This window comes from Haliaeetus leucocephalus, unplaced genomic scaffold, assembly GCF_000737465.1.
Source record: "Haliaeetus leucocephalus isolate CR32 unplaced genomic scaffold, Haliaeetus_leucocephalus-4.0 Scaffold240, whole genome shotgun sequence".
In the NCBI taxonomy this organism is placed as follows: Eukaryota; Metazoa; Chordata; class Aves; order Accipitriformes; family Accipitridae; genus Haliaeetus; species Haliaeetus leucocephalus.
This window is the reverse complement of record NW_010972676.1, coordinates 3,020,991-3,048,499: the sequence shown is the minus strand read 5'-3', so window position 1 is coordinate 3,048,499 and position 27,509 is coordinate 3,020,991. Positions and strand designations below refer to the sequence as shown.

Sequence of the window (27,509 nt, the reverse complement as noted above, 5' to 3'; positions counted from 1 at the left end):
CAGTGGAAACGAATGCTTAAGAAGACACAACTGCTCACGGGCTTCATTGCATTCTTGTTCTAGTGCTCCTGAGCAGTAGTGTAAGGACCTGAATTTTTTTTACATATAAATATATGACACGACACACAATTTGTAAACACTGACAGCTCCAATCCATCCAATGGGCTTGCAGAAAGCCAGCCTCAGAGCTGGAGGAACAGCTCGGCAGCTGCCCTCTCACCAAGACAGGGCATGAGCCGTGGGCTTACTGGAACGAGCAGGTGGGCAGCTCCCTCCCAGCTCTGCCTGCGCTGGCGCAAGGCTGGTACAGGTCCCAGGGGCCACAGAGCAATGACATTTACACTGGTTTCGCCAAGGCAAGAAAGGGCAAATGGCTTCACAGGATTTATTAAAAACAGGAGAAGGAAAAGCTTTCTTTACAGACATCATGAAACACATCAGTACGGAAGAGGACAGGGAAGGTGTTCTCGCTGACATACAGAGATTGCAGAGCTACTACTTCGACCATGCTGCCACAGACTCCTCTCAAGCAGAAAAAAGGCCCCCCCCCCAAGAGAGAGAGCATGAGAAGCACGCACACTCTCCCTGCCCACCCCTCATGAAGCATGGAAGCGATGCATCTGCTCCCCACCTATTCAGAAAGAGCACACAGCAGCCGAGAGATCACCTTGGTTCACTTGCAGAAAACTGGAACTCACCTAGTAGCAGCTATCTGGTATTTCTGTTACTGGAGATGAGCCAGCAAGTAATTTGCCAACAATTGCAAAGGTAGACCAGCAGAGAGCTAGAAAGAGGTACCGAATTCCAGTGAGTTCTCCCATTTGTGCCTTGGAGCATCTTCCCCAAAATGCTTCTGAAATAAGGCTTCTTCTGTACCAAGCACAGCACTGTACTGGAGGAGTAAACGTTCACTAAAATTTATTTCAAGTAATTAAAAAAAAAGTAAAAATATTAAAAATTCTCACAAGAATCACTGAATTGTGAATTGCTTCCCTCTTCCTTTGCCAAAAATGCCACCTGAATGGTTTCAGAAGTCTTACAATTCGAAAGGAAGTTGCCATGGTTATTTTACAAACTGTTTATAAAAATCAAATATTTTGGTCTAGGGGTTTAGCTTATCGGTACACAGCTTTGACAGTGTTTCCATAAATCAGCCCTGCTCCAAAGAGCTCCTAGGACTTTGGGAACAAGTTTTAAATTATTTTTCTTGTTTCTCAATGGACCAGGTTTTTGGCTGTCATAACCCCTTTGAAGCAAACCAAACCATATTCGGCATTTGATCCTGACTTGTGCAATCTCTGCTTAGAAAGCATCTCCTGCGCCTCCCATACACCATCATTGATTGAGATGAAGACAGAGATATCCACTGGCTGCATGAGCCTGGCTCCACCGGGAGTAAATTTATTGCAGTGGCTCATGCAGATACCGCGTGGATGTACCACAATGTATTAACACTGCCTTACAGCTGGGAGAAGTTAGGCAACAAAGTCCTAAGAGCAAGTGTTGCGACACGGAAGAGCTGTCAAAACACACCAGTGCTTAGACCTAACAAATCTGACAACTCTGATTTAAAAAGTGCTTTGACAATAAAGAAAAATTCCGAAAGACACTAAAAACTGATCTGCTAGCAATGCACGTTTCGGAAGCCGGGCAAAGTAACTTTCCCTTGAATATAAATGTCCTCATCTGTGCCCTGGTTTATATGCTTCACCAAGTTTTTCTCAAACAGGAGGGGGTGGTAAGCTCCCATGGTACAGGCACGGTCGTGAAACTTCTGGTAATAGTGGCAAATGTCCGTCTGCCGTTTAGAAGGGAGAAATTCATACACGTCCACTTCATCACAGAGTGTCATCATGATCACGATGCCTAGGGAGGGAAAGAAAGCAGACATCCCCATGTCAAACCAGAGAACTGATTAAACGTGCCAGTGAAACAGGCGGTCAGCAAGAAGCGTCCAGCTCCAAGGGGAAGGGTTTTCTTTTTGAACATTCAGACGAGAGGGGGAAAAAACAAGTCTGGCCAGACAGGGCTGTTTTCTGAAGCCCTCTCTTGCAAAGTGCACGATCGACTTGATAACAGCAGATTGTTGATAGCAACAGCCATGCCAAAAGGCCAATTTTTAAGAGTGCTAACATTCTCCGTGACCTTCGTGGAAACTTGGGCATCTGCCAATTGTGTGCTACAATTAGCCGATCCAAACAGCCCATCACAAACCTGCTTGGGTAAGCAGCGATGAGACAACCTTCACCATTTCTCCACCTGCCTCTTGTGAAGGCAGGGGATGTGAAAGTGACTGTGCTTGGAGATGGCTGGCGGAGAGGGAGCAGCCTCTGCTCCCCAGGCTCCCCCAGGTCCCCCGCAGCAGAGCAGTGCTGCCCTCCTGTGTCTTCTGACAGGCACAGGAACCACCCGAGGACATTCACGCCAGCGCTGGGCACAGATCAACCTGTCAACTTTCTGGCCAGAACAGAAGTAAGCCATAGCTACGGGCTACTTTTCCTCCAAGTGCAAGAAATAGCGAGAACATACTAGGGAAATAGAACCAATGTATAGTATCACAGAAAATTCACACGGCATTTGAGACATCAGGGACCATGCATGATCAGAGGAACACAGTTTACAAGACATTAGAGGAACCCATCCGTGAAACCACTTGTTTAACTAAGGTGCATTTTAAACATGTTTTCATCCACCTTTTCAAATGACAATTTTCATCCACGCTTAGGCCTTCCAGGAAACCCAGAGCTGCAAACTGGAACTTGTCTGCGCCCCCGAGTCTGGCAAGGTGACTTGTTTTACAAAGCAGATAACTTGGCCCAAAGTTAAGCCCCAGAGGAATTTGCTGTCTGATGTGGCTCCGTGCCTGCCTTTGAGCCCCTAACTCCAGTTAACAACAATTTTGCTGCTGAAGTCATTGACTATGCTGTTACGCAGTTGTTCTGCACGTATCCCGGCAATGATGTAATAAGTGCTGGGCAAGAGCAAGGTTGTGGAAGAAAATTAGACATTTGACCACCAAAAATAAGAAGTGACTCTGTTTACACAGAGGTAGAAGGGTGCCTGTGCCCCAGCAGTGACAGGAGCAGAGATGGCAGCAGAGGAGAGGCTGAAGCACAGCAGTTGGACATCCACGTGGCAAACAGGACCATACGTCTACGCTGTGATTTCAAATACATGTGAACTTCCTGAGAAGTTCACTCCTTTTTATTCAGCTGGTCGTGAGATCTGCTCTCCAATAAGAAGGAAAAGCTTTGCAACAGCAGAATATAAAATGAGCCTCTTCGCTGAGAGGCTGGATTTAGCATGCTGACAAATAAGGCGTTAGCATGCTGAATAAGGGGGAATATCACTGAACTTTTCAGGGCAACTATTCAGTCTGACCATCCCCAGCTCCCCATTAAGTCTTTAGCTATATATATTTTTTCATATATATATTTCCATACTTATATGGAAAGGATAAAGAGACAAGCATTTAGATTTCATCTGCAGTAACCAGATTTGCCTGACAATATCTGACCCCACAGGAGCTGTATCCCTTCCTTTCTCATCCCGTGGGAACTGCTCTGGCGCTAGAAGCTAGAAATCCTAGAGACCATTTTGATGTTGCTATCTGCTCTCCTGTTTGCATGTGGAACCAGGCCATGTTTGTAACTGCTGTTTCAGGGGGGTGCTGCAAACTGCTTACTTTAACACAACTGAGCTGCTACTTTAAAGACAGGAAGCTTAAATTTTGGCATAAGACAAACACTGTAAAAGCAACTCTGATAAGCACCATAAATCTGTAGTTGTCTTTGAAAAAAGGCATCCTGGAGAGTTCCTGCCTGCAAACTGAACAAGAAGTTTAGATGGCAATTATCTTACCAAGCATTCCTGATGATGGTGGGTTAGGTTGAATATGCTCCAGGGAATTCTCCTGCAGAATATCCCAGAGTTGCCACTGCATTTTTGGATTCAGGATATAGAAGGGCTGCTCTGGATGTGCACTACGATACAACTTATAGCTTTCAAAAAAGTTGTAGTCTGGTTTTCTGTACCACTGCAAAACAGAAACAAGTCAGACTCTTTTTATTTCTAGCCCATACTTTCCCATAATCAAGAGGAAACAAGGGTGAGTGAACCTGCTGCTGCCAGGAGGGAAAGGTCTGGCTATACCTACATCCACTCACTCGCTGTCCCCCACCACCTCATTTGCCCCTCGGGTCACTGTGGTGACTTGACTCAGTGAACAGAGCAGGGAAACCCCAAATCTCAGTGAAGGACCATTAAACAAGATCAGCACCTTGTATAATTTAATTATGCACCCCCCAATAGCAGATGATGTTCAGAACTCTGCCTTAAATGTTACAGACCCTGACCCCTCTCCATGCTGGAGTACAAAGCATCCTATTCTGCAGGCACATGCCCCAGCACAGGCTCTTAAACCAGGCTGAGCTGATTTCCATCCTAAAACTTCCCCTTTCAGTAAAAACACTTAGGAAGGAAGGGTTTATGTTTTCTTAAAGTAATTTTGAGATTTTTTTCCTATGCTAAAAATATTCCATCCTGGTTTTACTGACTCTTAAACATGCCGTACATATACCCTCATGTCTCCTGGAGGTGTGGAACTAGACACAAGAATAAACATCAGTGAGAAAATAGGAAATGCAGTCCAGGGAAAGGAATGCAAAGACCTCTCAGTTACAGACAGGGCTTAAAATAAAAGCAAAGAATGGACTATTCACTCCTACCTGCTTTCACCCTAAGCCTCCAAAGCTCATCACTTATCAAATAATGCCCTTTTGTACTCAAATGAAAAGTGAATGCTAGAGGGATTGCAACACCCACAAGTGAAAGCCTAGCTGACACAGAGAGGAGACATTTCCTAAGATATTCAGAGGGTTTCCCAATCCATTCATAATGCATCGAGTGTATCTCATGTCTGACTTGGTGCTTGAAATATCCAAGCATTAACCATCAGAAAATCTTACAGCAACTGTCAGAAAGAGGAGATCATCCTCTGATGAGACGACAACTGCTGCAGCCAGTAGTGACATCCTCCCTGCAGCATCAGCCCATGCGAAAGTAAAGGTGGTGACCCATTACACCTGGCCTGAGGCCCTTCACAGGAATCAGGAACAGGCAAGTGTTTCCCCAGGAGCACCCATGCATGGGATATTCTCAGAAGTACATATGGATATACCCATGATAACGAAGAGGTAAACAAGAATAGCCTTAAAATGAGTGAGTGCCCATATTAGGAAGAAGTGGGTTAACAGATGCACTTAAAAGTATATGACTGATTTTATTTACAGAAAACTCACACCTTACCTCATCAATTTCTGCATGATATGGTGCTGGATCCCAGACAATTAAGATTCCAGTGTTATATAGTGCTTCCCTCAGGAACTGCTGCTCCTCAACAGTTACGAGCTTGAAAAACAACAACAAATACAATAATATACAGTATGCTGTCAGAATTAGCAGGCAGCCAAGCAGTAAAACATACCTGAATACAGCCACAGCCACCTCACTGCCAGTGTTTGAGCATGCCCCACTGTATGCAGGCAAGGACACAATCCCCAGTGATGCCCTTCCAACACTCACTCTAGCCCTGTCTAGCCACATAGGATTTAGTGGCCAGTCACAAGAAAGACTGCCATTACGCTTTACGAGGTTTTCTCTATCCATCTTCAATAATAAAATGAGGCCAGGACCCATAGAGTGACGCAGCTTGTATGATGGATACCATCGCTACAACTACCAGAAGCAGGTGGGAACATCATTTGCTGCCACCAGTCACCAGGACAGTCCAGTAAGAGCCTAACACAAACGCACTGTTGGCTTTATCCAAAACCTTCGCTTGAACCAGAACAAGCCTGCACGCGGGTGGTTTTCCCTGAGCAGGACAAACTCAGGCAGCCAGGGCTCAGCACCGGGCCAACTTGCTGCGAGACCACTGCTGCAAGAGACGTGGGTGGCCACGGCACCCCCAGGTGACCCTGCCTTGCGCCAAGCCCCACCTCACCTCTTCAGAGCAGGATGGTGCGACGTGGGCGAGGGAGGTTTGAATCCCCTCAGAGCAGCAATGAGAAGGAAAGCACCACAACAGCAAAGCACAAGGGCTAGAGACAGTATTGGTGGAGAGAGACTGCTCCACCAGTGGCTTTCCCAAAGGAACAGAACCAGGTGGTTCAAACAGAGAAGTTGCCCTCTACAGCATGTGGCACCCAAGGGTAACCCACATCTGTAGCAAGACCAAACAGTCAGAATCACACAAGACAGGGACTGATCTCCCGTCCTCTCCACCCAAAGGCATAACCTGTACAGGCACCGCTTATAAACATCCGCTGAAGAAAAGCATCATCATAAAAATCGGCTCCCATTTATCCCGTTTTTCTCCATGGATCTAATTAAGAGCTAGCCAATTTATCCTTGAGTATCCCTGCTGCCCCCAGCAGCAGGCTGCCTTCCTGGCTGTCCTCATAACCAGAGCACAAGGATGCTCTGGCCAGCCCAGATGCAAATGATTCCAAAAGCAAAAAGGGTTTCCTCACATCTGTTCTTAACTCTGCGGGATTAGGCTTTGGCTTCAACCACGTGTACTGCCTGGTTTCATTTCCCTACAGTAGCTAAAATATCTAGGCCACTTGTTAGCTGAAGCGTGCAAGGCTGCAGGTGTGAACTTCTGTCTCCAGTCCACGGACACCAGAGGCAGAGGCAAGGCGAGTGCATGCCAGCTGGCACCAGCCATCCCCTTAGCCAGGTACGAGTGGGATGGAGCACTGCAACAGGACAGGAACAGGGCATGGAACATAGGCGCTTTTTCATTTCATTGTTTCTATTTAAAGGCTAGAAATCTTTCAGGAACTTTTCTGATGTGAAACACGTGAAAGGGGGATTCCAGGGAGATTGAGCATCAGAGAAAGCAAAGGTCAGCCAAGCAAAGCCATGTGAGTTGGCAGAGGCACACAAACCCCTATAGAGCTGGGACAGGCACAAAAGCAAAGGGATAAGAAACCAGGTGGGGAGCACCTCCACAGCCACAGGGTGTTTGCTGTTTCCTTCCCCACGCCATAGAGCTGGCTCTTGGCACTACTAGTTATCTATTGGTCACTTAACCCGTTTACTGGAGGAATCTGGCTCCCCAGATACCTTTAGTGCCTATTTGTTCTGTTTAATACTGACTGATTCTTTCCAAGTAGTTAAATTCATTTAAATTGCTACATGACTTAATTGCCTTGCCCAGCTTTTTGATCCTATTTAGTTAGCTGACCTATTAATTTCCTAGTTAATTTGCTCTTTAGCCAATTCCCTGTTTAGCAAGTACCTTGCTAATTCAGCCCCTACCCTCCTGGTACCTTTACTGACTGTATCAAAATGAGTTCCTTCTCTCTGGCTACCACAGTCAATGCCCTGTAATCTAAACATGTTCTCCCTTCCCATCACAATCTTATGCCATTCCACTGATGTGCTATCTCCTTTCTCTTCCTCCCTGCAGACTCGTTAGTGCCAATGACAGCAAACACAGCCAAAGCAGAGTGCTCTCCACAACAGTGAGAAGCCAGCCAAGGAGAACTGTAAACAAGGGCTGGGAGGAATGACGTACTCTGGACTTTGGTCAGCTCTGCAGAAAGGAGTTGTGTCCTACAGAACAACATTTGTACTCCCTCTGCACACTCTTCAGCCCTTATTTTCACAAGATGGGACTACTTTCCCAGGGCAAATCAATGCCTTGCGTGAGACTGCAGGAAAACATGCCATAAAAGGAAGGAGTACTGATGAACCAGTGAAGGTCTAAGAAAATAAGCAAGGTAATGTTAAAGGATTTCTTTAGTTAGAATGGCTACCAAGCTGGTGGACCTACAAGCCTATCCTCAGATCTGAGGATCCCAAATTTCCCCCCCTCCCACCAGTATCAATCTATTGATCTTTCCCTATGAACACAGATGCACAAGATACCCCACTCTACTGTTAAAACCATCCATGCCAGATATGTGCTAGAGACTGGTCACCAAATTACAGAAAAATATCTTAAAATAATTATTAAGCAACTTAGGGCCACTGGCCACATGTGCCAAAGGGATACTACTCAATACAGACTAGTTTTGACATATTAGATTCAGAAGATCCCATTTGCTTAATTTTGGGAATGGGCTGAGGACTGATCAATAGTAAGAGCCAAAATAAGAGCAGCCAAGCCACAATCCCATCCCTGTTCCCAGTGACCACTTACAAGAAAAGCCAAACCCAGAACAAGAACAAATTACAGCTTGTCCAGCTAGTACCTGATGCCTGCAAGAGCTCTCTGCAAGGTGCAGCTCCTGCAGCAAGCTGAAAACAAAGTGTGATCAGGCAACCCTACTAACAAGAAGGTTAAAATGATGTTGCCATGACTAAAACAGCACTGAACCATTAAAAGTGCAAATAAAAAACACAGAAGAAAACCAGGCTCCCAATCCAGTGATTCCTGAAGATAGCAGGGACTGCAATTAGAGCTGTTCAGCTTAGAAACTCCAGAAGAGAGACGCTGCACTATTCACATGGAGAGCATCTTTTGCCCTGTTCAGCAGCTAGATCAATGCTGCATTTTGAGTTAACTTTGAGTTAACTCTAATAACTGGAACAACTTTGCTCTCCCTGCAACTGAAGTTTTCTTAGCTGGTGTCTCTGTTCAGAAGGGATGGCAGCAGATGAAAAACCCATGGCTGCAGGCTGATCTGCGTGAAGAACAGAAGCACTATAATGACGTGGCTGTAACTACACTTTGTCCAAAATAAGAGCATCCACATGGAGAGCTATTACTGCTATATTACAGCTGTACAATCACACAGTTACCCTCCTCTCTGTGCAGATAACCCTAGTATCACACAGGTCATGTACATGTTTTTGCTGGTTTCATATCACAGTAAGTTTGGCAATGAGCACATCCTCCAAAGAAAGGTTTCTTAAGTGATAACACCTATCTGACATCATAAAAACACACACAGAAGGGACAGATAAAAAAATGGAGAGGTCAAACAGGGCAGAGGAAGAAGGATGTCAGCAGCCAGATATGTCTGCTAAAAACCAGATTGGTTCAGAAAGGACGAACCGTCCAGCATCTGACTGGTGGTTTAACACAGGGGAATCGAGATGCAGAAAGCAGCAGAACAGAGCATGGTAGCAAGGGGAGAAGGCGAGACCCAAGGGCAGAAAGAGGTAGCAACAGCATTCACACAAGAAGCAAGAATGTATTTCAAAAGACACACAAAATGAACTAGGGAAACTGGTTACAAGCTAGCTCCGCGTCTTGCCTTTGAAGAGGATGGCCAAGCTCCTACTTGCTGCTTTGAGAAACTTCAAACCTTGTTACACGGCAGCACCCATGGACTCCTCACACAGAGGCAGATGAGAAAACTCCAGGCCTATAAATCTTAGCTTTGGGGTGAGGAAAGCAAACTGCCTTTTCGGTTCTGGAGTACAAAAGCTACGCCTCAGTCCCCCAACTCTCCCCCACTCGCTCGCCCAGTCTTCATGTGCCTACAGCCTCCTCCCCCTCTTCCTGGGTGAGGAGGTGCTCATACTCTGTGCTGCAATGCTGCACCAGGTCTTTCATTCAGGGGCCCTTGGCCTATTCCATACTTACTGTCCTACTCCATTCCCTCACCAGCACGCACTACTGTGATTTCCTCTTCTCTCTGCATGTCCACACTTGAAAATTTCTCTCCCTGAAATGGGCAAACATGGGGGGTAACAGACACATGGAAGTAGGGTGCAAACACCATCTGAGATGTACCTAGAGCAGCGATAGTCTCTGTTGTGGGTCTCACTCTGCTCCTGAACAGGTGGCATACTAACCCTGCTAATGTATTGCTAGACGTGTTCCTAACCACCAAGAGTCTGCTTCAAAGCCTACTGAAGTCCAAAGAAAATTAGCAGACATACAGCCTCATACCTAGAAAGAGCTCCCAGTCAGAGAAAATTTAACTCGGTAAGCAACGCCTTGCATTAAAGGTACTTTCTGTCATGCTCTGTAATCAGGTCCTGGACCCTCCAACTGCCACCAGAGCCCCTATCCTCTCCTCGCTGTGTGCAGGCTACAGCTTTAAAGGTGGGTCCTTTGCCAATTGTCTTCAGCCATTGAACAGCCCTGGTTAATGCGTTATCTAAGGGTCTGCAGAATCGCTGGGCAGAAAAGAAGTATTGTTCTTTTATTAAAAGCCACGTAAACTTCCTTCATTCTTCATACCCATCTCCGGGGCAGACACAACTTGTCTCTTGGCACCCCTCAGTCTGCTGAGCAGTGTTAGCTGAGCTGCAGTGTCATTCCTGCCTCACACTCCCAAAGCACAGCAGCAAGCATGCAGCTGGCCTTCCTGTACTAACAATGAGGCTTCAAGCCAAGACAAAAATCAAATTACTTTGTGCCTGCCGTAAATTGCAAGCAGGCTTCTGCACGTTAGCTAGCACGTGCTAGTTTAACTGCAGTAACCTCAGAATTACCAGCTGTCCCCCAGAAAGGAAAGATGTTCCCATCCTATGGCTATCTGCTAGGGACAGGAGAAATTGGATAGAAAGCCCTGTTCTCCCCAACTTCATTTTAAAGACCTCCCAGCAGCAGATGAATGCAGAAGCCCCGTGGATGTTGTTAGTTCAGCCTGCTGCTCAGCTCCCAGGCAGCACAGGGGAGGTACACAGCTCTGCCACGCTTGGCCCATTTGGCACATGTTAGTCAGACCTACCTGGGAGTTCACAAGACGAATTGTTGTCTTTTGCCCCACATCTTCTTGAAACCCCTTGATAGGAGCCCCATTGAATCGCAAAACAGCATCGTGGCTATCTGAAAGCAAAACAGAGTGAAAACCTGTAAGCTAACAACTGGTTTTTGAGTGATAGAAGAGATGTGTAATAGGCTATTCACCTGCATTTCTAATACTATCTGGCTAGTCCCCGGCTTTCCACGTAATAATTAGAAGTACCAAGCCAGATTCTGTGGAAGAAGTTGTTAGTCTAACTTAGTGATCAATACACTTTTAAAAATCCACTTTTTTAAACTACAATCCACTGGCAGGCTGAGAGCAGCCCTAGCATTTGCTCTGCACGGAGGAGTTCAGCATCTCCTTCCCCCTTCTCTCTTCTTCCTTCCACTTTACCAGCAGATAGACCGATATACAATTAATTTACCACGTGGCTGGCTGAAAACTAAGGAACTAGGAAATAACAGCAAGCCACTGTCCTCTCTTACAGCCTGGAGGTTGACCAGCCCGAGAAACGTGTATAATAACCACAGCAGAAAGCAAAGCTGACTTCAGCCTGCCAGCATACCTCCCACGTTACAGAAATAAAACCACCGCTGTGCATTTACAGGCACAGCTTGTTACATGCCTTGGGATTCACTGCGTTCTCCTCTGCTGGCATCATCTCTTAAGATAGCACAGCACTCCTCCAGCACCCTCCTCTGCCTCAGCACAGCCGGCCACGCTGCTGTAATGTCACAGAGCCAGGCTGCTGCTGCGGCACAGAAGGCGTTCGTGCCCGTCACCCTGGCTTCTCCATACCTCTTGGCTAGATTTGGATAGGAAACCTTTCCCGTGATCAGAGGCATTGAGTTAAAGGAACAGGATCAACTTCCCTGCCTTTGCGCTAAGGCCACACAACCACAGCTCACGGCAGCGGCAGCTGGGGTCTGTGGGGAATTGCCAAGTCCCCAGCCAGGGCAGAAGGGCTCGCCTGGTCCAGAACCAGGTCTTTTCAAGATCATTTTCTTGAAAACAGGTGTGTTCTCACAAGCAATGCTGGAGGATTGGTAATCACTGGCAGTGAAGACTAGTTTCTCAGCTACTTTATTCTCAAAGACAAGTAGATCTTGTTTAGAGCCCTCCCAAAGCAACACAAAAAACCCAGAAAGGTGATGTTTCTGAAAAAATGTGTCCACACTGAGAAGCAGTTCTGTAGTTACCACTACAGACTCTCAGCTCCACATCCTACCTTGCATCAATAGAGTACAGGGTTATAATTTCCCCATATAACTTCAGCCAGACACCAAGCATTATTATGCCCTAAATTTGCATTTAAAAGGGGTGTTTAATGACTGCACAGGCAGAGTAGCTGGCTCTCTGAAGCACTCTGTCTCCAGTTGGTTGCGTGGCACTTGGTATTTCTCATATCAGATTTTTCACTGGCAATTCATAACCTTCAATAACACCAAGAGCCCAGTAAGATACAAGCTGCTTGTTTACAAGCTTCTCCCCGTTCTGCTCTGCCAGCCTCCCTTACATTGACTACTTGCTCGTTTGATATCTTAACATGATTACACAGAGCAAATATTTCCTGGAACAATAATTGAGCAATCCATTGTGCTCATCTACGCAAATGCTTCATTTTAAGCCTGTCAGATTTAGTACCTTTCTGGCACCTTCCTCCAACAAAACCACAGCTTTTCCTACCTGGAAATACATCAGGTCAAAACTAGGAAAAAAACTGTACAAAAATACACTGAATACTCCTGAATCCTTTGATATTCACTCTGCCCAGCTCAAGGCTGCAAGTGCCGAAAACTCTGCAGAATCACTAGCAGAGATGACTGCTTGAGCAGAAAGGTTAAAGCCTGTGACCCAGGTGCAAGGAACGCAAGGCAGGGACACCAGCAAGGGTTAACAGCATTCGCCTCAGGCACATTACACAGTGACCTTTCCAGCATCCATCCCTTGCGATCTGGAACAAACTGGTGCTTCAGTTTTGGGGACAGGCTCTGAGGCCGGCCGTAGGAACAATGAAATGGCTTTCCACGTCTGACGCCCTTTCAGCTGCATCGCAGCCAGAACACAGCCCGTCGCACTTCTTGGCTGCTCTGATACCGAACCCAGTGCTTGCATGGACTGCATTCCAACACGCTGTAAATGCCACCCTCAGCTCTCGAGAGGGCCCCCTTATGGAGGAGCAAGCAGTTGTATCCGTATGCAGGAGTCTAACAAAGACACAAGCCAGCTGTGTCAGGGGAGGGTGTTAAGGTCACTTCTGCGGAAACCTTTAGCTACTGAACTTCATGAGGCACCTAAACAAGCCAAGACAGGTACTCAAAGGAAAAGTCAGAATTGGCTTACCAAGTCTTGACCCACCTAGCCTCAAACGCTCCTAAGAGGTGGAAACAATTACATCAACCAACGCCCACCTGTAATTTTTACCAGAAGGTAATGCTATCCTGGTTCATACCGCCACTATCTTTCTCATTGCATCTTTCATGGCATTTTAACACACTTCAGACTGTTCAACCTCATTCTAGCGCCTGCCCACCTGCCCTGTGGAGCAGAGAGGAGTTTGGGGGAGAACTGAGCGAGTACCAGAACAAAACCCTGACCCCTTCCATGAGTATCTGGGGACTATGATTCTGAAGGCTTTGCCCAAGTTGTCCGTGAATAATGTATTAAAAGCTATCTATCTACTTCTTTCAGAGGATGAAGGCTACTTGCAGCTAAGTGCAGGCCAAAGGGGCCTGATCCAACAGAGAACATATGGACACACTGAAGCCTGCAAACAATTTCCACTGGAGAGAACACTCATAGGCTTTAAAACTTCTACAGTGAAGCTGCAGTTCAGCCAAGTGTGAATCTTAACTGAGCCTCAAACAACAATCAGTGAAGAAAGCTGAGGGAACTGAAGGCACAGGAGAATTTTCTGCCAGGCACAAAATCCTGAGTTGAAGGCTGGACAGCTGGTTTCCCCTGCATGCTGCTTTCTTGAAGACTCAAAATGCTTTGGTATCAGAACATGCTACTTTATAATCCATGGTACAAGACCAATGCTTCAGCATTTATTAATTAACGCATTAACCGCAGATAAATATGGTCAGATAAGACTTTGCAAAGCATCACCAAACTTTGTCTAAAGAAGAGATAAAATAAAGCTCTGTAAAATTTTTCCATGGTCTCCTGGACCACTCAAACTCAGCCACTGCATTGTGGTTCAGAATGAAGCAGTGCCACTTTTGGAAAGCCATGAGCAAGAATTACAGCGTCACTAAGGCTGGAAGGGACCTATGAAGATTATCTGTGCCTAGCCCCTCTGCTCAACACTGGGTCAGCTACAGCAGATTGCTCAGGGCTGTGTCCAGTGGGGTTTTTTCCCCTTTAGTGTTTTGTTTTACTTCTCTGAAGAAGTCTTTCTGAATGAAAAATTTTGACTGTTGACTGTGCAATGAGTGCATTGGCATTACTCGACCCACCGCAAACCCTCTCAATAAACAAACACTTTAGGAACCATGACCTCTCCCTGGTATCCGGTATTAGTGCTACCCTCTAGTGATGCCAATGCGATCATGAAAATTGAAAGGACTAGCTGGAATAGAACTAACTGCACATACGTCATGTCCTCTCAGCTCAACCCAACCCTTCCGCTCCCTTGGGGCTCGCTCGTTTTGGTCCACCCAAGGTCCAAGGCTCACAGGCACTGATGCAGCCTACACTGTGCGGTGTGTACATTCAGAAAGAAAGGGAGAATCTGATCATTACTCCCATCTCTTCCTAGTCTGTTATGTTCACTAACTCTAGAAGAAGTTCAAGGATAATATTTCAACTTATTTTAAACACCTTTGTGACCACACCAGTCACTTATTGGTAAGAGCACGACAGTAGGTTACTTCTATTCAGTGTCAGTTATAAAACAATGTTATTTGACTTCATGCTAATAGAAAGATACCAACCTATCTCTTGTCCCAAATGAGATGATTTCAGAGACCCTGCTGAGGACACAACGGCACAGCGACCCAGGCGGCCCACTGTTTCATTGAGGCTTTTCCCTGGTAGGTATCGCTGCCATTCAGAGGTATCAAAAGGACCATCCGATCCCTGTATCATGCTCACATTCACCCTGTCCCGTAGCTGGCAGAGCAGCTTCTCTGGGCTGAGTTTAGCAGTGTTCCTCTTCCCGTTGTAAGTCACATTGTACTTGTTCATGGACAAGTAGTTTTTTCTGACCTTCTGCAACCTGGGTATGAGATTTCTGGATGAGCTGTCCTTATCCCATACCTTCACAGAGTCTGCTGCTTTCTTGGACTTTTCAGCTGTTCCAGAGGTGCTGCCTTTTACTTTGTTGTGGTTACCAAACCATGTTTTGGGTATCTGACCCAGTTCACTGGCTGCTTCATGGAAGAGGCCCTGTGATTTAAGTGGGATCCACTTTTCCGAAGTCCTGTGAACCTGCGAATCATCATTCTCGGTCTTGAAAGGAACATAGTAGCTTCTTCTCATCTCTCTCCACAAGCAAACTGTCAGCGCTACCAGTATCACCACGAGAACAAACATCAATTTTTTCAACACATTGATGTGAACCATAGTGTACGGTGCATCCAAATGGGATGCTAAACACAGGGCAGGAAGCTGGTCCTGGGAGAGAAGAACACATCTAAGTCAGGGCTGCGTGCACAGGCCTGTGTATCTTTAAAGTTATAAACATCAGTGTGCGGGCAATGGGAGGGGAGAGGGAGGACATAGGGGTAATTTTAAAATTTCAGGCTGTTTAAAGATCTCATTTCAAAGTCCATCACCTCAAACATCAAATGGAAAGACTTCAGCTGCCTATTAGCCATTGCATGCTATGTAATGGTGATCTGAGGCCACTGCCACTCAAACCTTTTTTCTATTCCCTTCCACAGGTGACAGTCAAGCTTAACACAGCCAGTACCATACCAGCAGCAGGGTAAGTCTCCACTTCTCTTTCCTTCACTTCCCATCCCATCCAGCCAATATCCAAATCCCACCACTAGCATTGCCAGAACTGAGCTTCTACTTGACTATGGGCATGAACACTAAGGAAGCACATAATGAGGCATATAACTGTTGAAATAAAAGCTGTGAGTTCATGAACAGTGGGACTTTCAAAAGCCTGGTACTGACACACTTGGTAACTTCACAGGAAACTCCTGCAAGCCTGCAGTGGGCTGAGCGCACTCCCAACATGAAGCCTCACTCAACAGCTGCTGGGAGCCAATCAATCCACAGTAGGGTTTGAGGCATATTTAGGTTCATAAATGCACTTTGATAAACATTACTCAAGGTATGTTACCACCAGAGAAAGCAAAGCCAGACCCTGTTGTACAGTATTCCCTCTCCTCTTTTGCACTGCCTCATATCAGCAGGTACCTCCAGCTCCCATCATGTTATAAAAGGGGGCAATTCAATAGCAGGAATGCCCAAAGGCCAATTCAACCTAGGCAGCACAAGGGGCTGGTGTAGGAAACGTATGCTGAGGCATAACCAGCTCGTGAGCGGCACACTGGAACACAGAATACAGGAGAGCAGCTGCTCATTTCCCTACAAGGCTGCTCCAGGATGTGTCCAAGAACATGGGAGCTGATTAGAGACACCAGCTGTCCCAATGCTCCTCAGGAGACACACACATGCAGATCACTACCCATCCTAGAGAGAGAGACCCTAGTGACAACTCCCTCCTTCAGCAACTTGCTGAAAGCAAGCTGTGCTAAGCTGTGGTATTGAGAAGCCACTGAGCTACCAATGTACTACCTGGGGATAAAGCAGCAACTCTCCAACTCAGGTCATTTCTGGCTGTTGGCAGATTTTCTTCCAAGGGTTTAAGCAGGATATCGCAAAACACAACAGTTCTGTGACACACTGAAGAGTTCAAGAAACACCTGCAAAAAAAGAGGGAAAAAAAAAAACCTATTATGGAAGAACCTCATGGTTCTGGGGATGAGCAAGTATTTCCTCAGACAAGCCTTGCGGTCCTACAAAAGCTGTTACCCAGGCATGGAAGCAGCAGCAGCAAACACCACATAAGCTTTTTAAACACTTAAATGCCCACTCAAAATGGGCATCTTCCTTCTTAGTCTGAAAACTGTTCTCAGCTAAAGCAGGAACTGGTTCGCAGGCTGCCTGCTCTACGCTCCCACTAGACCGACAGCCTCCTCCATGGAGAATGCTCTGCGCAGTGGACACACCAGCAATACAGTCAAGAAAAAGTCCCAGTGCTGAGGCTTAGCACAATGAACAGGGGAAAGAAAAAGCTACCTTTTCCTAGGGAAATATCTTACTGCCTATTCTTGGGCAATTCACACACTCTTTCTCAAATGCAACGGCAGAGAAGACTCCCTGCTTTTTTGGAGCGAGTCGTATGAAAAGTTGCTTTACAACATATATCTTAATCCACAGGTCTTCACAGACTAGAAAAACGTATTTTAGACTTTATAGCTTCACTCTACCAAGGAAATGCAGCAAGAGAAAGGGAGCTTTCACAGTGTTATACAATTCAAGAAGTAGCTTGCTTTTGCAGAAATTCCGAGTCAGTACAATGCCACATAAGCTAAATTACAAATGCTACTGTTCATAGGATTAAATACTAAATTATTAAAGCATACTAATGCTGACTACTTATATTTTCTTTTAACTATGTGAAGGAACTCATCCTGATTTCTCACAGAGCAGGCCGCTTAAAAAGTAAACATTCTTCTACCTCCACTTCATAAACTAAGAAAAAAAATTAACAAAATTCTAGAAGCACTAGTACTTCTAGCTTCTATTGAAGTAATTTCCCCTGCCTTGACAGACCATCTCACTTTTCATTTGCTTGAGAAGCAAGTGCTAGAAAGGCACGCTGAAGTCTTTTTGGCCAGTATGGTCTCAGATGCAGAGGTACAGCAGTCTGGGGAAGGGGGGGCTGTTGGGAGGGTATGCAGGACATCACTGCACTCTCTTCTGTGAGCAGTTAACACAAGGTTCCCTGTGCTGTTTATAGTTCCTCTTCTGCTGCGGTCTCTGCAAGACAGTCTCACCCCTGCCTCCCCCCCGGTCCCCTCTGCAGCTGGAGACCCTGGTGGGCCAGCCTGCTCGGTATCTGCCTGGTGCCCTTGGGAATGGAAAGAGCCACATGAAGGCAGGAGACTGCAAAAGCCATTTGCTAAAGGTGAAAGCACCACTGAGTCAGCCTCCATGCTGTCAGAGGCTCTGTAGGCAAACCACACTTAGGCAGCAAGGTTTTCCAAACTGCACACGAGAGAAACACCAAAATAGAGTTGTCCAGTGTCAGCATAGTACAAAACTCTGAGACACCTCCCTCTGACCATGCTTCGTGCAGACCCCAACCTGACTTGATTTATGCTATACTTCTTTACACAAGATGAGGGTGTCACTTCCAGGAAACTCCACCAAGATGCTCTGCGCGGGCAGCACAGATCCTCTGCACCATGGGAGGCGCCCAGCTGCCCCACTGCCCTGCAGAGTGAAGCTCTTCATTCCGGGCCCTGGAGGGTTCTGCCATGCTTTTGAATTCAGAAGCCTCTCCTGACAGGCTTCCAGGTGTAGGTGGTAGCAGGCGCATCTTGGTATCGTCAGCTTTTGTTTCCCGTGGCTAGGATCATCTAGAGGAGTGGCAGGTTCTTCGCGGTGGAACAACCTTACAGCTCAATGCAAGTTCCTGCTGGGATGCTCCTCCCAATGCCACACAGCAGAGGATGCCCAACAAGTTACAACACCTCCTCTCCTCCCTGGGCCCCACAAAGGAACCTAGAAAACTCACCTTCAGCACTCAGCACAATGTGATCTCTGCCTTTGATGACTGTGCATGCTGCTGCAATGTGAACAGGTATTTTGCTTTGATTTGTAAGTTGGCAAAGTAGGTTCTGCAAGCAAGTACATTTTAGGAGAGCCACAACATTTCAAGGTACCTTTTGTTCACCAAGGGTTCACTGCAGTTCAGTTTAATTATTACTACTACTTCACATGATATATTTTATTTGCACAAGTAGCATCCTAACATGAGGTCCCCCTCAAGCACTCTGCCAGCAAACCTTTTCTGCCGAGCAGGAAGGCGGTTGCTCTTCCAGGCAAGGTAGGATACCCCACAAGTGGTGCTCTCTTTCCACACCCTTAGCTAAGTCACTTCTGTGCGCTTCTGTATCGCAGCAGTTAGTACAAATGTGCTCTTCTGGAGGTGACACAAACTTATCACCTACACAAAGCACAAGGTGTCAGCTATGAGCACTAAGAAAGAAAGGACAAAAAAAATCCCCCAAACCTATAAAAACACTTAAACAAATAGCTGTTGCCTTCCTGAAATCTAGAGCTCAAGGCGGCTGTGGGGTGCAGCACTGGCTGGCTGGCAGGCTTACCCCACACAGCAAGTCCTCTGGGGGTAGATTAATCCTGTGCAGAGAACAAGTGAGTGATGCAGTATCCTCAAGGCAGTCAGGGAATTATATCCCGTCCACACACTCTTATACTTAACCTTTCTTGTCCAAGTATATCACTGGAGTCATGTCTTAATCATCAAAGTACAGAAAAGTGTGAAAGTCCTGCCTCCTCTGGCATCCCAGACGCTGCCATCCACCTGGGGAACTGTAGACAGCAGTGCCCTGGCAGAGAACACCAGGCCATCCCCATTTCCACTACCCACAGCAGATCTACCCTAAAACTGCTAACAACAGTGTCTTCACCTCATTAAACAAAAAGTCTATCAAGCCCTTACCTGTCTCCTATAGTGACTGACAGCAGATACCCAGAGAAAACACGTATGGACAAACATATGAATATATTTCTCTTCCAGTAAATGCACACAGCTTCCCAAAAGCTCTGTCATCAGCTGTACCAATGCCCACCCTCTGCACACCGTTTAATTGCTTCTTGAAGTAACGCACATTGCCCAAACAGCCTGAGGCAATGAATTCTGCAGTTGCGCACCGTGCAGAGACAACCCCTCCTCTCTCCCCTCTCTCCGCTTCACACCAGGAAAACCCAATCGCACCGACAGTAATCCTGTCTTCATTTTCTGCACATTGTTCATGGTTGCACCATCTCTCCTAACACCCTCCTTTCCCCACTCATTGCTTTTCCGGGCTGAATCCCGTGTTCTCTGACTCTCTGGGTCAACTTCCCCGGCACCGTTAGCAGCGTGTGAACATCCCTCAAGGCAGGCGCACGGGGACACCCCAGCTGCACACGCTCAGGCCGCGTGGTCTGGCAGCAACATAACAACAGGGCTGCTTTGTTCTCCTTCCAAAACTTCCTCCACTTCTATTTCCCTTCCTGACCAATTCTAAGCCCTGAGCGCTAGGCTGTCAGTAATGACTTCAGCATATTTTGCAAGCAGCACTGACTCACTGAGAGTTCTCTCCAGCACAGGGCGGAGGGCAGGAATAAAATAGGACTAAAGACCATTATCTTACCCCTGCTAGGCTTCCTTTGCCCTTGCGCTGCCCAGCCACCAGGATGGCCGGATCCCTCTGCAGCTGCTTGGTGTCTTCTCTGGTCCCAGCAGCCCTCTGAAGACAAAGCCAGCCAAGCCCATAACCTAAGCCCTTCCTCCTCTCCTTTGCAGATCTGTTATTGCTGCTTAACAGCAGAGATATCAGAGCAAATCCCTGTGGGACTTCTGTGATGTTGTGAAACCTGACCGCTTGGTTTCCCACCCGCTAGGCAGTCACTAATCCAGGACGGGAACTTTCTCATCCCACGACAGCTTAGGGTGGTTTTTTTTCCTGAGGCTCTTGATGAGGAATCTCAGCAAAACCTTGAAAATTCAAGCATGCTATTTCCTCCTCTCCAGGTTCACTAACTTCTGAAAATGAGAGAAGAGGAAACAGGCAGACAGATTTGAAACATAACTCTTCTGCAAACAGATGATGAGACTCCTCCATTAATTCTCACATATTCTACAGGTGTTAGTTATTTTTATTATGTTTACTGGTCTGAAGCAATGGATCCCACCGGAGTCCCTCTGAAATGTAATCACGTCAAATAACACCTTTAAGTTAATTTAAACAACGATTTGAGAGATGTAACCCCTGGGGATGGGCACATGCAGGGGGCACATCCACCTGTTTCACTGTGCCTCTCCTTGGTCCCTCCGTTCATATATCAGCATCATTCACCTGCAGTTTTCTTGCCTCTGATGTAAGCACAAAAGCTTTTTACTTTAGCAAGTTGTTCCTCAGTCTTTTTTGGGGTAATGTGATAATGATTTCATATTTAAACGTAGAGCATTTACATTTCTTTCCAGGTTTCCTTCATTTATACATTTCCATCTGTACCCACAACTGTGCTGTGCCTAAATACAAAGCAGTAAAGCTTTGCCCCCAACTTTTGCTGGTGTATTTTTGAATGTTTTTATGCTCCCCCATATGAACATTTTATACTTCAACTATACCTTTTTATTCTTTTTTTTTTTTTTGTACATTCTCGGTACTGACCCTTTCCTCCACCCAGCACCCTCTGTAAAGCGCCTGTGGCTGGTAGCAGGGGCAGAATGAGTTCACATGAAAGTGTGTGAAAAGAGGATACCTAAAGAGGAAATACATAGAGGTGTAGGACAGAAATCCCTCCATTCAAAATAAAATAACATACCCAAGGAAACTGAAGAGGAGAAAAAAGTAGCATTCGAGAAGTGACCTTGAATCCACATCTGCTCTTTAAATTCCCTATTCTTGTCCTGAGGAAAAAAAAAATAATTATCAAGAGCCTTTATAGTATTACACAAACTACAATCATGCCTTTTTGCAAATGAAGAAACTGTACTTTTCATATACTTGATACATCAGATGAAAGGTGGTAATACATTTGTTCAAGTTAAAGGTCTCTCCCTCTGGAGTTTCAGAAGATCTCTCTGATACTTTATTTAGCCTGGCCTGTTAATTCAACTGTGTGTATTTCAATTTTGTAAATGTATAAACAGGGAAGGCTTGCTTCTAACAATCTTGGTTTTTTTCCAAAACATCACTGTGCTGTGAAAATAAAACATCTGTTGAGCCATACATTTAAGTGCTTCCAATGCCGTCAAACAAAACAAAAAAAAGTGCCGAATGAGGAATTTTTATGTGGAGAATGAGGAAAAGAAGCATTTTAAGTGAGGAACATGGTTAAATTTCAGATGACGTGTTGAGAAGCTATACACGTCACTTGCTAATTAAATAAATCATTCCATTAGTCCTGCCTGCATTAAAAATCTTTGCATGTGCCAGAAACAATATGCTGCTGTCACAGCTGAAAAAAATTCTCCAGGAGAACAGGAGAGACAGATTTTGGGGGGGGAGGCACAGGGGAAAGTTTAAGCATGTGTTTCATTTTGGTTGTACGTGTCAACAAACACTGGGATTTAATAAAGGCAGAAGCCTTCATTTCTGGCTGTGTCAGCCCTTTATTCCCCCTCTTTTCTGAGGTCCCGTGCTGGTTTTGGAGGGTGGCTCTGCATTGCAGCACACTGCCTTCCCTTCTGCCCTAATTAAAAAGCAGCAGTTTTGCTTTCACTCACCACCGATGCTCTGCCAGGCACCTGCAGAACCACACGGTCACCATTGGCCACTGAGACCCAAGGTGAGAGGTGACCCACACTGCTGTGGCTTCCCACCTCTGGCTCCCGCCGACCCAGCAGGATGCCCACACAGCTCTGGCCCAGGACCAGCCCATACCAGGGCATGAAGTGCATGTTTGGTGCTGTTGGAGCTCAGCTCTAATAAACCACTTTATGTTAGCAAGTATGACATACGCAATGACAAATCCACTGCAGGGCATCTGAACCAGCCAACTCATTGCAGTTAAGGACTTGCCAACAGTTATGGCTGCAGCAAGCAGCAGTATGCCCAGCAGCACCTACAGGGCTGAGAAGCAGATTTCCAAAGAAGTGAGCCTCTGTTTGCTGTTGTGCTCCTGTGCAGACCAGGAGCAGACACAAACACACACATGCGGGGACTGTCTTTGACACCGATGTACCAAGAGGGGAAGGGAGGGATTCAACAAACAGCGTTACAGGACTGTTAGAGCCATGCTGCTCTAATAGCTCGTGACTCTAGAAGGGATGGTCCTCCTGTCCCTTTGCCTACCTGTTCAGAGACTGTCAGGATGACCTTCAGCTCCGACAAGCGTGTCACATTACCACCCTTCACTCCAACACTGTCAGGAAAACGTTTAACACCAAAAAGCGTATCTTTTCCTTCTGCAAAGCCACAAGCTCTAACCATTGCCCTGGACCAGCAGTAACAGTCCCTGACCCTGCTGGCTAAGGCAGAAACGGGCTACTGCAGGGTCTTTTGCAGACGCATGAAGATGGAAGGAAAATTTAACTCTTAGGACTGGAAAAAATAATTACCAAGGCACGCCACGGTAGACAATGGTGGGTTACTCGCCCAGAGGGACAGCGTGTTTACGAGCTCCAAAACAGGACCAAGCTCTTGGCTAGTGGGACCAGCACCTCTCCATTACAAAACCTGCCTTCCTAGCCCACAGACAGACACCTGCCAAATATTCCTTGTTAACAGTAATGGACAGGAAAGAGACCCCACCTGCGTGGGGTGCTGGCATGCCCCAGGCGAGCCCCGGGCTCTGGCAGCGTGTTCCCACTCAGGTGTGGTCGGCCAGCCACCATGGGAGCTTTCAGAGTCCAGTTCAACACAGAAGCCATTTCATCATGGGCACATGCCCATGGAAGCCTCACTGAGCAAGATACTTGGAGACCACTGCTGGTAACAAACCTTTTCAGTTTCTAAAATTGCCAGTTTCATGTTAAAAGAGAAAGAAAGTGCATCATGCTGCGCATGAAGCGCACCAATTCCCAAAAGCGCTGCTTCTCCTCCCATACCCGGCCCCCCCAGCTGAGGTGGGGAGTGATAGAATGGCTTTGGTGGGCACCTGGCATCCAGCCAGGGTCAACCTGCCACACAAGTGAGGTTTTCATTATCAGTCAGCTTTATCATAACCATTCCCACACTGACACCAACAGTGAAAATTCCCCCCCAGCTTTAAAGACCAGGGTGCGATCACTCATTTAGGACTATTTACTTTACATAGAACATTACACCTTCCAATCAAACAAATCACTTCTTTGTTCCCTCCCAATCATGTGTTCCTCTACATCGTTTATCTTTTGAAATGAGAGGGGAGCACTTCTTCATTTTAAATTAGCGGCATGTGGGAGGTCAACACTTAATGCCTCTGCAAATATCACTGCGCGCCAAGACACGTAATTGGTATTGCATGGCCCCAGGACAATAAATACACTTTGTGCCAGCTGCAGCTATGCTACCCTTCAGGATAATATTTCTCTGACACCAGCCTTTCGCAGGTGGGTGCAATGTCTTTCCATCTCCTCAAGGACAACACACTCTTTACAACTTGCTCAGAGAAGAATCTAATTCAATTTAACCTAAGACAGTGAAATAAACTTGCAGAACTGTGAATCTACCATTGCTAGTTTTCAGTCCAGCAGCGCTACTGAGATTTGGTTTTCCTCTTCACACCCAGAGCTCATCCCTGTTGGGGATGGCAGGGCTGGCACTCAAAAGCAGCACTCCACCATGCCAGCTTCACTGGAGGAGAGAAGTAAAATAGGAATTCTGGCCACCGACTTCAGAAAGCACTATTCAAACAGCTCTAAGTTAAGCAAAACACTTCTTGCGTTACATTTAAAATAAATTGGTTTTCACTAAGAAATCCATACTTTATAATATAAGAGAGACATACAGATGTCAAGAGTGTTCATCATAAAGTATCAGGTGCTGAGAAAAAAAGGCAGGTCCCAACAGCAATGAAGAGGATATTAGAAAGGACACCCATTAGAGCCCATCAAAGCAAATAACTTTCAGAGAAATTGTAAGAAAAACTATTTAAGAGGCACTTCAATTACTTGTCTGGCAAAAATCAAAATAGTTCCTTTCTACGCAAGGAACTTGAGGCAAGGAAGACAAATAGAAACATCAAAATTACCGTTAACTGTTTTGTCTTTGACAGAAAAGGAGGCGGAAAAAAACATGTTACAATAATCAGATGTTTTTCCATAAACCAAATATGCTTGCTTTCACTCTCCATAGCCATGGTGTTAGGTAAGCTAAATTGATACCGCTCTCACTACGCATCATCAGCTCCACTGGTTAAACCAAGACTGAAGTGATCAGAGGAAAGCCAGGTATAACTCAACACAAGCTGTCGAGGAAGCCCTGATCCAAGTTCAGTGTCAGGCTGCAGCAGAGCACCCAAGGTAGCAGATAACACAGGAATCCATATACTCCAAAGTCCTGGATATCGCTCATTGTTGAAGCAGCATCCAGGTTCTCAGAAGTCAAAATATTTGCAGTAGCAGATGTCAAATACGTGCTTTGCCAAGGCATGTCAGTGAGTCACGTCCTTGCGCAGGGAGCTCACGGCGTGGCTGGACTTCAGACGTTAGTAACAGCAAGTGCTGCTCTGCTTTTTACACGCAATTCTGATTTATTCATCTGGTAACACTATCCCCTTGTAGCATCATTTCAAATGTATCTACTGTCAATAAGCCCACAAGAACATCACCAGGGAAGTGACCTTGCCTGAATAAAATTCAATTTTATGAATCATAGGCAATATAAACATACAGCACAAATCTGGGTGCCTAGATGTATTTAAAGACATTTAAAGAGCTTAAGACACTCCTCCCCCCTCAAAGTTTCACATACGTATTTATAAAATCAGAAAACATTAATGAAACTTTCCTGAAAAAGCCTTCATTTAAAACCTCTTTGCTATTTTCTTCCCTCAGCATCCCCCCCAGATGCTTAGGAAAGGAAAACAGGGTCAATGGTACCTCCTACCCAAACCCAAGACTATGTCCTTTGCTTAAGGATCCAGCACAGAGAATGCTTTGCAGGAGCAAACAGGTGCCTCTCAAAACGGCTTGCGATGCCCACTCTTCAGTGGGGCGGAGGACCTGGCACAACGTAGCACCGGCTCCAGCTATAAGCTCCCAAACAGAGTGTGCCATGCATCTGGCTGCTCCATGGTGCCAGAAAGAATTCCCTTTTTCTTCCCCACTTACACACCCTGACAGCATCCCAGTGATGGGTCAGTGTGGTTAACGGCATGACATCAAGTGATCTGAAGTGCAACAAATCTACACAGTTGCTGGAGGGAGGAAAACACCACACTTATGAAATTGAAACACATTTAAATTTTACTGAGGTTCAGAGAGGCAATAAAGGCCATTTTAGTGTCTCTCCACTCTAATATCTCCTACTCCAAGTATTTTTAGTGTGCTTTTTCCTCTATCGGAAAACCACATGTAAAGCCTGAAAAGCACTACCCAGCTCCTGTCCCCAAACACATCCCTCGCTTCCTATGGTCAGCACTTCAGAAATAAGTCCAGCAGCAGAGCTTGCAGATGGCAACTAGATGGATCCACCATGGATCTGAACCACCACCTCCCTTTGAAGCAGGCTGCTCTCTCCCCTCTGGTATTTAAGGCCACAGAAACTTCATGCACGCGGGAGTCTGTGCCTCCACTTGTGAAGGATGACAAGCCATTCTGCCAACCCCGTGGCACTGCTTTACTGGCACAAGCAGACAGGTATAACTTGGTCACTACTCCCAGCAGCAACAGCTCCTGAAATCTGCAGGATAATGCTGTCCCGGAGTGTCACTAACGGTAGCCCACCTTCCCTGGGTTTGTGTAGTGCCAGGCGAGAAACACAGCCAGCCACCCTCCTGTTCACTTGTGCCAGACACACCTGCGAGCGGCCTCTGAAAGCACTGCAGGCACACAAGTGCAAACAGCACAGGCTGAGCGTGCAAGCCTCGCACGCAGCACGACGGCATACCAGCTGAGTGTGCAGGGTTCGCTGCACAGCACCGAACCAGGTGCACGAAACAAACAAGAGTGGCTGAGAAAGCAGAAAAAAAGTGAGACAACCCATGAATCTCAGCATAAATGTGTTTCTCATCAAAGCCAGGTAGCGACTTACAGCATGAAGGAAGAGATCTAGACAGACAATTCCAACAAACACAGAAGTTACTCCCTAAAGCAGTAAAGAAGGCCCCAGACATTTTTGTATCTCCTCCATTCAATATTGGCTCTTGTACCACTTTTAGCACAACACATTTCAGCAGTCTTAGAGAGCTCTTACATGACCTAAAAAAACTCTCTGAGCCTCCCAGAGGAATGAAAGATCCCTGTCTCCCCCCAGGACCAGCCAGCACTTCGCTAGAAGAAGGGATGAGATGCTGGAGGAGGGATGATAGGGAGGAGGACGTTGCTGCCAAGAGCTCGACTCCTGCAGATGAGCACGCAGCTCTCTTCCCATCCACTCAGTGCCACCTGGCCATGAAGACACCAGACTACTTCTTTCGTGAAGGAAACTCCCCCCAAACAAAGAAGTCAGACATCTGTCATGCCTAGGACAGATGGCTTTGGAAGAGGCCATTCTCAACCACCAATAATTTCCATCACTAGTTACAACACTCCACTCCTCACCCCCACCTTGTTTTCTAAACATAACTGCTAAAAATGGAGCTGTTTCCTAGTACATAAGAGCTGGAGAGCCCCGAGATGAGCACACACATAACAGCATTAATTCGCAGAGTTCATGCCGCAAGAGAAACCCAAGTTTATCTGTACTGCAATTCTTCTTTTTATAATATCATCAATTGGTCTGTTTAAATATTGAAGTTCTTCCAGCATTTCACCATATCAGTCAGTTCTGTCCTCAGGTCAGCCATTTCATAGCACTGCCAATCCCAACTTCATCTTCTTCACTAAGTAAATGCTAAAGGGAAGCTCAAAAAAGCACACGTAAAAAATCGGGGGGGGGGGGG

General features: G+C 46.2%; 1 protein-coding gene across 4 annotated transcripts in view; it reads right to left on the bottom strand.

Moving 5' to 3' along the window:
* Positions 1 to 549: 549 nt before the first annotated feature.
* ST6GAL1 (ST6 beta-galactosamide alpha-2,6-sialyltranferase 1) overlaps positions 550 to 27,509 on the bottom strand; it is a 32,739-nt gene continuing 5,779 nt past the window's right edge. The window contains exons 1-7 of one of the 4 annotated variants that reach the window (XM_010568242.1): positions 18,484 to 18,547; positions 16,476 to 16,603; positions 14,657 to 15,338; positions 10,701 to 10,798; positions 5,308 to 5,409; positions 3,862 to 4,036; positions 550 to 1,866 (exon numbers count right to left, since the gene is read on the bottom strand). In XM_010568242.1, coding sequence (XP_010566544.1) covers positions 1,625 to 1,866; positions 3,862 to 4,036; positions 5,308 to 5,409; positions 10,701 to 10,798; positions 14,657 to 15,287 — 1,248 coding nt within the window. In that variant the 5' untranslated portion in view covers positions 15,288 to 15,338; positions 16,476 to 16,603; positions 18,484 to 18,547 and the 3' untranslated portion in view covers positions 550 to 1,624. Of the gene's footprint in view, positions 1,867 to 3,861; positions 4,037 to 5,307; positions 5,410 to 10,700; positions 10,799 to 14,656; positions 15,339 to 16,472; positions 16,604 to 18,483; positions 18,548 to 27,509 lie in introns of those variants that run through there. The other 3 variants (XM_010568244.1, XM_010568241.1, XM_010568245.1) reach the window with 3 other exon arrangements.